Genomic DNA, 12,896 nt, shown 5'->3' with positions numbered 1-12,896 from the left:
ACGAATTACAAAACAAGAAGGGTTTTCCTAAGCTCTATTGTTTGATGGGAACTACTATGTTTTTTGGAGTTCTAAAATGTGCACCTATTCGATGGCCCATGGTCTTGATATTTGTGTTAAAATGTTGGTGCAGTTTCAGTCGGATAAAATGCACTAAAGATATTTGTATATATAATACTTTGTATATATATGATATACATATACATTTAATCATAATGTATACATGTACATATACATCAATAGATCCATACATACATAAGTATGCATAAATGGATGTATATGTATACATTAAATGTATTATGTATATCATATATATACAAAGTATTATATATACAAATATCTTCCGTGCATTTCATCTAACTATATATATATATATATAACATTAAATGTATAAAGTATATATCCCATATATATACAAAGTATCATATATACAAATATCTTCAGTGCAATTTATCTGACTGAAATTACACTCTCTTAGTTAGGGAGGATAAACATATAGGCAAATATTACACCATTGGCAATATTTAGGAATGACACATCAAGGAAATATTTGATCAGAAGATTTCCATTATATGATATCATATGAGTATTGGCCTATCAGTATATTAACACGTGATATTCACCAATGACTCTAAGTAATGGCCTGTCAGAACATCAATAATTGATATCCACCAAGTATTCAATATGGTAATGGCCTATCAGAATATCAAGGCAAGATATTCACCAAATACCTACCATATATCTTTACAAGATTGTTGCCCAAGTTTTAGTTCATATCTTTTGCCTTAAGGTTTTGAGTCAAATCAAGTGTCAAAGTAATAAGTCTGAGTCTAGATTGCCTATAGGATGATCTTTCTTCTCATCATTCCTTTGAGCTAACCTAATGCGGGAAATCATGTGAGCAATGCATCAGTCCAAAACTAGGTGATTAGAGTTTTGGGAGGGTTTGTTCATGTTTTTCCTTATGAGAAGAAGGTCTAACGGTTCTAAAGATTCATATGTTCCTTGTTCCCAATCATGTGAAAGAAAAAGATTTATGGCAGCCCTCATGAAAATATTTCTATAAATCACTACGAAACCCTAATTCTGTGATCAAGTGTTCCATTAAAGACATAATGCAGGTAAAATGGAGAAATCATGAGCATATACAAAGAAAATACAGTAGAGGAACATCGAAGACCAAGCTTGAAGACAATATACAAATTGTAAGAATGAACTACAAGAAGATCAGTTGAATTTGATGCAGAATGAATACTTAAAAATGTAGAAATGACGAAGAACATGGTCAAAGGTGGCAAAGACCTAAGTGGAAATCAATTCGACAAATCAAAACATGTCTAATCGTCCACATCACTAAGTTGAAAAGTCAATTGAATGAAAGAACGTATGCTATTGGCTAGTTGAAAAGTCAGATGCTTACCTGTCATATTGGGTCTGGTTCAAACGAAAGTTAAATGCATCTTGTTGATCGTCAAATCAAAGAGGATCTACGAAGGTCATTATGTTGCTACATAAAGATGCTCAACCGTTATTCATAGCGACATAGCAATATGAAGGCACGTGTTTGGTGGGCCATCATCTCTTACAAAGCGTCATCAGAGTCTAGTCACGAGGTGCCAATGAGGCAAAATAGTCCGACATCAAACAATAAAGTACTGCCACATGTATGCCACGAGGTATATAACTAAAAGGTGGATCCACAATGCAAAGGGAAATTAATGAATTAAATTCTTTAAATGATCATCATCGAATCAAGATGAATCTACATTCATCGCTATCTCACTATGTAGAGTTGCTCGATCGTTATTCTATGCGACATAGCGACGATTTGATGCATGGAACTATGGGGCCAAATTCAGTTTGTGAGACGCAAAAGGTAAACGGGTACCAGATTGGCGTACTACGATTGGATAGATTCTCTGACAGTGACAGAGGCGGGTCAGTTTTGCAAGCGTCATTAGATCTTAAAAAGCTACATAAAGATGCTCAACCGTTATTCATAGCGACATAGCGATATGTAGGCACATGTTTGGTGGGCCATCATCTCTTACAAAGCGTCATCAGAGTCTAGTCACGAGGTGCCAATGAGGCAAAATAGTCCGACATCAAACAATAAAGTACTGCCACATGTATGCCACGAGGTAAATAACTAAAAGGTGGATCCACAATGCAAAGGGAAATTAATGAATTAAATTCTTTAAATGATCATCATCGGATCAAGATGAATCTACATTCATCGCTATCTCACTATGTAGAGTTGCTCGATCGTTATTCTATGCGACATAGCGACGATTTGATGCATAGAACTATGGGGCCAAATTCAGTTTGTGAGACGCAAAAGGTAAACGGGTACCAGATTGGCGTACTGCGATTGGATAGATTCTCTGACAGTGATAGAGGCGGGTCAGTTTTGCAAGCGTCGTTAGATCTTAAAAGATCAATGCTTCTCGATATGTCGCTATGGAAAGATGCGTAGAAATTAGTCTTAGTAACAAAGCGATAGGAGGGACCCACAGAGGAAGTTATAAAGGAAGTCATAACGTTTCAATCGCAATCATTAATTTGAGATCAACGGCCAGAATTTGAAAACGTAGTGACCGTTGTAATATGAAATATATGCATTTGGCGTGAAACAACAGAAGATGAAGAATAAACGATTTTCAGAGGATTTTTTGAGACTACATGAAGATGAACAGTCATGGTTTGCTTTTAGGAATATCATGGATTGGGAATCATCAATAGAAGAGATAACACGTGCTCATCTCGCGATATAAATTGGATATTTCCATATTTTATTCTTTATTATATGATTGTTGCTCTGCCAGAATTTAGAAATGATAACAACAGACTATAAATGTAACCTCATTTGATAATACAAAGGTCAACAAACTTGATGGTGAATGAGTGTGTAATTCCATTTACTTTATGTTTACTGGTCATGTTTTGTTGCCCATTCTTAGATTAGTTATGTAGAAAGAGTTAAAGAACAATTGTATGTGAATCTGTGATAATCAAGTGGATTCCATTTAATTTTGATGTTTGCAGTGAAAGTAATTCCATTTACTTTCCTCATATATGATTCTACCTCCTCTCTTGTTCATTTCATATTATGTTAGAAAGTTTCATTGGGATTTGAAAGATAGATGTGTATGAATCTATTAGTAACTTGCTGAATTCCATTTCATTAAGTTTTGGTAGTCAAAGCAATTCCATTTGCCCTCATGTACATCTCTTTCTTCCATGTCTCCTTGCATTTAGATGATTAACACTACATTTAGATTAAAAGTAAGAATTGGAAATCTTATGATAATCTATTATAGTCATTCCATTGGGTGTGATAGGTTATCTAAATCTATCTTGCCTGAGTTGTTTGTGCCTACAAACAATTTGGTCATCCTTTACTGCTCTCAGGTTAAGAGCTTATAATGTTAAGACTCCCGATCTCATAAAAAGATATTCATTGCACATCACTGCAAATCATAGGACGTTGTACCTAACCAATTCAGAGGGCAATGATAGAATACATACACTGACCCATTTGTTGGTGAACATCCTTTTGTTCCTCACATTTTTGGGCATCTAGAGTCAAGGTAAAGCCAAGATAGCAAGAGGGACAAATTGTTAACCAACAAAGATAAAGCCTTTCATGATCTATTTCAACATTTATATAAAATGTATATCATGATTTAAGTTATCGTAAGGTTGTTACCTTCCAATAACTTCTACAAGTACAAGTGATAATAATTTGGAACTCGTAACTTCTTCATGATGTACACAGGAGGCACGCTCATGCACATGAAGTCACCACGGATACTATCATGTGGTGTTGTCATGACATCCACCAAGGATCATATCAGAGAATAAGGCTTTCACCTCTAACTTATCTCTCATAGAGAAGAGTGTATTATGAGAAATTTCACTTGGAACTTCTTCATGAAAAAACGCTAGCCTTTTGACTTCCTTGTCAAGGTTATTTTCAATAAGGTGTCAAGACTCCCTCTGAATCTGAACATATCCTCTATTTGATCCCTCTGTCCAAAGTTGCCTCTAATGAACTGTCATGCTCCCCGGTTCAACAAGTATCCATCTATCTAGGAATGTTATAGTATAGACATCCTTGGTTCACATGGAACTTCATAACATGAATCATAGTCCCTTTAGCTGCTATAATTTTCTAATAAGTAGAGAAACCATCTCACCATAATCTACTCCTTCTAAACCAATATGACGAAGATTCTTGGAAGCAAACTAAAACATATCATCTAACTGCTCCCTCTCTTATGGATGTGCCAAACTCCCTGTTGTTATAGAAGGGTACTCATATAAGGTAGCATGCCTAATGTAACATTCTTTTTCTTGCAAAAACATCGTCAAAGACAAAGAAAAAAAGGTCAAGGTAAGTAACTTTTATAGCACATTAGAAAATACAATTAAGAGATTAACTACAAAAAGTAAATGAAGATAGATCTCAAAATATAATAATCAAAAAATATTGATCTCTGGTAGTCAAAGGGTAATGCCCTTCATACAATACTTGATTCACTTTAGCAACAAACCCTTCAATTGGATTTGACATAGCCCTTATAAGGATTTGAGAGCAAAGGGTCTTCCTTGACCACTCTTGCTTACGAGCATCATCTCCCAATGTGAGTTCCTCCTTTGTTTCTTTTCTAAGGCAAGAACTACTATATCATCAAATAAAACCACTAATAAAGAATCATCACTTATGGTTTCCTGTTGTGTGATAATGAACCAACAGTAGCCTTATACACACAACCTAATCCTGAAGAACAGGCAAGTGAGCTACTGCTTATCGTTGGTGCATGTCGTAGCTTCTCTGTGCAAGAAGACATTGAGGTACTACCATCACTTTCATTATGCTTTTGAGACCTACAACTTCTACTTTTCATAACCCCGTAGAAAAGCTCTTCATCAAACTCCCACTCAATATTTCATGGCATGAGGAATAGCTCCAGCCAGTACCTTTAAATGAACTTGGCATTATTTAAGCTTATCTTCCCTCTTTGTTCAATTGCAAAGTTCGTTGTTTCTTTGCAGTGCCCGATAATTTTCTCACCCTCAAATAATCATTTTCTATGTACTTTCTTTATACATGCTGATGTCAATATACACAGTGTGGCCCTAAATATGAGTAGGTCACTGCACAACCATACTCCCTCGTAATTCATAGTAGCATTTTGCCCTTGAATGGTTTGGACCAATAATGAGGTGTGAATGGATTATATTCGCCTTCTTCAAGTTTCAAGCAATAAACACTGGAACCTTGTGTTTTGTAACTACATTCCTCTTAAATATGAATATATATAACTTCCACTGAATTATTAGTTGTTGATATCTATAATATATATTGTCACTGCCTTTGCACTTCGCTTATATAAGGCTGTTCTACAGATTTCTAGTCCCCTATCGCTGTCCTTATTTCAATGAATTTGCCCGTTTGCTAATTCTTGGTGCCATTGTATCCTTGTTTGACCACCCCCACCCCCCTCCCCCCTCCGTGGTAGCTTATCACTAAACTTGGCGTTGATTTTGAATACGTATAAATGTTGCATATTGGATACCTATTATTTTCCTTTATTTCTGCAAATCCTTTTGTTTTATCTTCCCTATTCAATGGTCTATTGTCTCCTTCTCTGCTGACTTATACTTGTCAAGTGAGTGTAATGTTTGTGTAAACATGATTCTCCATGCACAAAAGAGCTTAATGTTACATTAAATTTGTCCTTGTGGCTTCTATTCTGTTGCTAAGTTGCGATCACACGAAGTTTCAGGAAAATGTATTCCAATAGTGCATACACAATCAATTTTCTACAAACGAGAAATCACTGGACAGCTATTTCAACAAACAAGATTGCGATAGATGCATGGTGGTCTGTAATAATACATCAATTGTAAGAGGAAATGCCAACCCAAGCGAATAAAACAGTAGACGATAATAATGAAGGGAAACAGAAGAACCATGAATGATGCTAGATAATAGGAACAATAATCATTATGATGCCCAATCAGAAATAGCAAGCAAGACAAGAGGTCGATGCCAAGTCATATAAAGAAGGTGCCAAGTCAAAAATGCTTCCTTTCAAACTTAGTAACTAATAGAGGAAAAGGCACGAACATTTTAAAGAGAAGGATCTTTTGGACGATTGTATTAAACATGACTGTTGGTACACTAGCACTTTGCATGACCACATGCCCTTCGCTCACTTTTATTTACAATGCCTAAACAATGCTTTTGTGCCCATCAATGCCTTCGTGACCATGGTTTTCAAGCTTTCTATTATATCCTATCAACCTGAGTTCAACAAAAAATTGCAAAGCCTAAATTCAACGGTCTTTCAATAAATCACCCCCACTTCCTCCAGCAACAATATTGAACTGGTGTACCATATGTACCATTAGCAGAAATTAGGGTTCAAATTGTGGCCAAAGACATGGCAAAGTAATTTGCATTTGTCTATCACAAACTGATAACTTATGCATTAAATAACTATTATTTGTACTTAGGTATAAATTTTCTAATGTCTCCCAATTTCATAAGACCTTCGGAAAGAACGCTGCTATGATACCATGTTTAAACTAGGATCGTTTTATCTTTTCTATAACTTGTAATAACGCTTGTAGATTTTATGTGTGTTTCAAGGTACCTTCTCAAAGCATGTATATGATTTTAAGAGGCATGTCTCTGTAGAGACATGTCTCTTTAACTATCATTAGTTATCAATAACATTTGCTTATTGTCATGATAAAGAGTAAGATGTATATGTATATGTATTTACTATTAAGTATATATCCCATATATATACAAAGTATTATATATACAAATATCTTCAATGCATTTTATCCGACTGAAACTACACTAACATTAACAATTTTATCGAGGAAGATGATGGACAAAATTCTAACATCAAGTGAAATCTCAAGCAATGAGAAAGAAGCCTACTTTGTAAAGAAGTTTAACAAAGGATCCAGCAAGCACAAAGTTAAGTATACACTTCAATGCTTCAATTGTGGTGATATCACTCATTATGCTACAAAATATCCACAGTTTGGAAATGAAAGAAGTGAAGAAACAAGTATATTATGACGAAAGAAAAAACAAGAACCATCAAAGCAAGAAAAAGTACAATCATGGAAAATCCAAGAGTTTTTGAAGACACAAGAAGAGCCTATAGGCCCAAGGAAGTAATAACTCATCTGAAAGTGATAAAAGCATTTTGGAAAGTGGAAAAAAAGAAATTCTCTTCATGGCCATGGAAATGAAAGAAGATCCAAGGTGTGAAGACAAAGGAAATGTAAAACTCGAAAACAAGGAGAATAGTATAGTAGATATTGAGGAAGAACTTACCATTGCTATTGACAAAACCAAGAGAGTGAATAAAAGGAATTCAAAGCAAAAAGATCGAAATTCGAAGGGATGGTAAAAATTCCGAGAAGGCAATCATGGACTTGAAGGCTCAAGCTCAATAAGCCAAACATATTGAGGATGTCTTGAAAGAGCAGCTAATGACAAAAATCTAAGAATGTGAGAAGCTAGAATCAGAGATTGTTTCCTTGAGGAAGGACTTAGAAAAGACCAAAAAGTAGCTCAATAGAAGCACCAAATGTGACAAGAGTTTTGTAATGTTAGATCTTATTTATTCCCAAAGATCACCCTTGGTCAAAATTGTTCTTAGTTTCAAGGGCGGAAGTTTGCAGACCACAAAGCAATTGGTTAGTGAGAATTATGTTGCAGCTCTAAAAAGATTCAACAAAGAAATAAGCAAGGAAATAAACAAAGAAGAAATAAAGGAAATGAACAAAGAAGAAATCATGGAGGCTAAAGCCTTGCAGTCTCAAAGAGCCAACAAGGGCAACCCTAAAAGAAAGCCACGCACTACCACACTCAATTATTCCTTTCATGAATATTGTTTTCAATGAGATCAATATGGTCATAGAGCATTAGAATGTAGAGTGCATACAAGAAATGATTTTGTATTTCCATAGAGGAGCTTCAACTCATTTGCTCCTTTAATAGATTATAACTTCATATAGTGTAACAGATTTAAATAGAGAAGAAAGAGGAATTTAGTGACAGGAATAAGAAGAACTTAGTGACAAGAATAAGGATCAACCGAACAAAGTACCAGAAAAGGAGCAAGAGATAAAGGAGAGCTCTATGCTTGGACAAGTTGCATTACATGCTCAAGATGAGAGAAACCAATGATATGTTGACAGCAGATTTTCAACTCACATGATTGGCGATAAGAGTAAATTTTCTTCTTTGAAGAAGGTGGACAAAGGAACAGTAAAATTTGAAGATAATGCTACAGCAAACAAAAGATGCGAAGGTACACTCAATCTGGACAATGTTAGAATCAAAACAAAAGATGTTTTATATGTTTAAGGTCAAAAGCCTAATCATTTCACTGTGCCTCAAATTTGTCATGGACGAGCCCTTAAATTTCATTTTGGAGTATGCAAAATTATGAACAATGGAAATATAATAGCCTATGCTTCTGAGCAAATGGAGATCTCTACATTCTCAATGAGGTTGGAAGTGAAAGTTGCTACATGGGGCAGGAAGATGAGGGTGTGGCACAAAAGATTGGACACCTAAATTTAAAAATATCATGAAGATTTGCAAAATATCAAATCCATCAAATACCATTTGCAAATAGTGATAATATGGAAATCTAAGATGCTGGTTCAGATTCCGGTACAGATTCAGATTCAAAATTCGTCCAATTTTTTTGGGGGGGCTGGGCTCAAATTCATTTTGGGTTCATCCATACAATATTTTTTCTAATATATATATACAGCAGCAAATAAGTTCACACGCAAATGGAGGCAAGAAGTTTTTCTTTGCATTCACAAATGCACAAATGACATATAAAACAACCCTTTTGATCTTTCTAGGGGTCACTTTTAGGGCTGGATGGTCAAATAGACCTAAGTTAGCAAAAAAACTTTATGAAAAAGTCAATAAAAATGACATTTTCAGTCAAATTCGCCCCAAATTCGATTTGGGTTCCTCTCTCCAAATCAAAAGTCTTCCAAATTCTTACAAAGTTCACCTGAGAGAAATACCTAGCTGTGGCAGAATCCGACTTGACAGAAAAATAAATTTTTAATTTCATCTTCCAAGAGTGCATCCAGTAACTTAGATGGAATATACAAGCAAAAAATTCAAATTGATTGTATTCTCTGTTAAGCTTGTAGCTTCAGTCGAATTGAAGCATGAAGTAAATCAATATATATATCTTTGCATATAATATATATATATATATATATATATATATATATAGTATATGCAATGTGAAATATGATTTACTAACATCAAATTGAACTTCATTTTATTGAATTGCTCATCATTAATATCGGGCTCTATATCATGATCGCAGGTCATATAACAACCGAGTCTCATGTTGTTTGTGCCCATATCTATGATCGGGTTTTGTTTGTAATGGCACCTTATTAGTTTGACTAATCTCATGTCAACGTAGGGAAATGACCCTACGTGCCATTATTATTAGGGCTAGATGGTGTTCCTTTGGAGGATCAAGATCTTACCCATGAGGAGTCAGTAGTTCTAGAGATGAGAACTTCAGTATAGGGGATGATTAGAGAGCTCCCACCCTTACATTCTCATAATTGACATTTTGTTGATTGCACTCATTTTGATATGGTCATGATAGATTATTTCATTTCACTATTTCATGCTACTCTACTTATTGTCATCATGAGCATCTTTATGATATATCACATTTGAACAATGAATTTTGAATCTTTCATCTTTGTCATTTGATAGTCAATGGTTGACTTACATGGTGATAGTACCATGTATGATTTATATTTTTCATTTATCATTATCATTATCATGTTTAAGAGTTTTATTGTAAGTATGTTACTAAGTTCAATGGTCATTGGTAATGGTTATGAAGTTTCAAGTTTGAACTTATGGTTCATGAATCCCATTTCAAGTGTCTATATTCAACTATATTTGGTATGTTATATTGGAGTATCATTTCATAATTAGCATTTCCAATCATATATGTATACCATGCAACCTCCCCCCCACCTCCGCACCCCTGCCACCCCTTGTCATCCTCAAATTGAGGCCCTTTTTTTTCCCGCACCCAAAACTCATCCCGATGTCCCCCCGCACCGCTGCAGCCTCATGCTGGTGTAACACTGGAAAAATATATTAAATTAATTAGTTTTTCGAGTTTTACTCTCAGGATAATAATATTAAAAATAGTTTTCTTTTCTGCCAGTTATCTTTATTCTTACAATAAGAGCTGTTTTTTTAATTTAGACTTAAATTTGGAATATACAATTAATCTTTAATATTGACAAATGTTACTGTTCATGGTATGGATCTCAGTTGGAAATCATGGATCATTTTGGGTTTGTCTGTACAAAAAATATGGAATATGCAGTGTGTATGCACGCACACACCTATGTATGTATGTATGAATGAATGAATGAATGTGTATACACACACACATTTATTTATGTATTTATGAGTGTATGTATGTGTATACACGTACATACATACATAGATGTGTGCATGTATGTATTTGCAGACTGAAAACAAGAAAAAAGGTTGATTCAAATTGACCCATAAATTCATGTTTGCATGTAAATACTTTCAAGAGAAAATTTTGATTTTCCCATGATGCAAATAGATTGTGATTTCACATCTGACTACAATATCATAATACCAGAACATTACTATCTATAAATAGGGAATATTTTTTTTAACAAAGCAACTTGTATTTTCAACTTTAAGCACATCAAGATAATACCTCTGTTTATAACTTTCGTATGGAGAATAAATGGCCTTTAAAGTATTTGCCAGAACTGCCACATCAGCAACAGAAAACAAGTGATGGATATTTTTTGCAAAAGTCCCCGTCATATTATGCAATTCAATTAGCGTCTCCATATGCTTTGTTTTAATCTTATTGCTTCTTGAAGCCACTCTGACTGACATATCTGATAAACCTGAAAATCATCACAAAATGAATGTCAGGACCATTCTGCTAGAAAAAAAAAGCAATAATTAACAAGTAATCTTAGTAATGAAAAAGGTAAGAAAAGATTGATTACTACAATCATTTTTTCTTACTAATCTCTGATTTGGTTAGATCACCTAAATTGCCATATTCACTCAGTCATCTGCAAATTCAAAAGTAGGCGACAGTCTGCAAAATTCATGTCAAATTCGCCAAGCAGGACCCTGGATGAATTTCATGCGAGCCCGGAATGAATTTCAGTTTTATTGACTTCTCAATGACATTTTTTAACTTTGTTGGCCATGTCAGCCCTAAAACTGCAGCTTTGGACACAGGTTTTGCATTTTAATAAACGCATCATCACTTATCCGCAGGCTTTATTCACGACATTGTCTGAGGATTTTGTGGTTGACTGAGGCTGCAGTTGACTGAGGCCACAGTTGGTATGTGACTAAGGCTGCAGTTTATTTTATTTGAAAACAATAAACACAGGAATTGCGAGGAACCACAGGGCACTGCAGAGGCATATGTCATTCACTCTGGGCATACTCATGGCATTCACACCATTTGCACTAAATAAAAATATCTCTAGCTAATTATGTAAACAAATTGTGTCTAAATTTTGTTACTTGACAACTCATCGAAGAGATGGTCCTCAAACCCAAAGTGTTTGTGTGTCTTCTTATGCTTGCTCATGGTCTCCTGGCAAAAGTAATTAACTAGGTTGTGAGAATGTTTGGTCTATGGAAAGAATCTGGCTTGCTACTTAGACTGTGGAAGCAAATTGAATTATCTCCAGTCATAGTCTATGCATAAACACAGATGAAACTTTGAAAGAAGAACAAAACTGACCCTGGTTATTTATGTAAATGTATTATACATACACACACACATATCTTGTATGAACCCAACCCAATAAAATTTGGACGAATTTTGAACCCGCATCCATACCAGAATCCAAACCAGCAACTTAGGTAATAATAAAAACTAGCTTTATCTTTTAATCAATACATTAAAATTTTACATACTTCTGTTAATTGCACTTTCATGCACTCTTTAATTTAAGAAAGGGATTGGAGCTCTCACAAAAACAAATATAAAATTTGCAAAATGTGTGTAGAGTCTAGACAAATCATAAGGTTAGAATATGGCATGAAAATGCCATCCTTACAACAGAAGTTTTCTATCGGTCATAGTACCTTCAACAAAACAAAATCAAATTCGGAATGAAGTGATGTAAACTTGAAGTTAATATGCACCCCATCCCAGACCAAGGTAACAGAGTACTTAGTGCAGCTGGGCCGTGCACATGATCCAAATGTGCACAATTTAACTTAACTAGGGGTCATGACGAATGCAATACCACTGCCCACATTACCCTTTACAGATATGCAAGACATGGCAGTTTTAGATCAACTAGTCAATCACACAAAAATAAATGCTTGGAATAGCAATCAACAGACTGAAGAATTCCAGAAACATTAAGCAAACTTACAGTGGTAACAATGAAGTATTTTCATATATCGTAGACAAGCCCTTTCATCACTGTCCTAGTAAACATCCCATGCACATAGTGATACTATTGCAAATATATAAAATGCTCTCAAGATCTTTAAACACCAAGAACTAGCTAGCGTCACTAGGGAGCCCATGAGGAACTAAAATCACATCCCTGAAAAAAAGGGCCCCATCTCCTTTTCTATGGGACACATTCTGTGGAAACCTTCTGCATTTTATTTCAGAAAATTTCATCCCCAAAATCAAGAGACTTGTCTCAATTGCATATATAAACTCGACAGTCAAATAAAAAAATTAAATTAAAAGCTTCATAAAATTTAAAACACAAAAACAATCACATATATATATATATATATAAGG

General features: G+C 34.8%; 1 protein-coding gene across 1 annotated transcript in view; it reads right to left on the bottom strand.

Moving 5' to 3' along the window:
- The window catches only part of EYE (conserved oligomeric Golgi complex component-related / COG complex component-like protein), an 82,266-nt gene that overhangs the window by 39,459 nt on the left and 29,911 nt on the right, over positions 1-12,896 (bottom strand). Inside the window, exon 7 of the mRNA XM_089787322.1 lies at positions 10,809-11,007. Coding sequence (XP_089643448.1) covers positions 10,809-11,007 — 199 coding nt within the window. The remainder of the gene's footprint in view (positions 1-10,808; positions 11,008-12,896) is intronic.

This window comes from Cupressus sempervirens, chromosome 1 (genome assembly GCF_028749045.1).
Source record: "Cupressus sempervirens isolate cs-2001-9-10 chromosome 1, ASM2874904v1, whole genome shotgun sequence".
Lineage (NCBI taxonomy): Eukaryota > Viridiplantae > Streptophyta > Pinopsida > Cupressales > Cupressaceae > Cupressus > Cupressus sempervirens.
The sequence above is the reverse complement of the archived record's forward strand: the minus strand, read 5'-3'. Positions and strand labels throughout refer to the sequence as shown.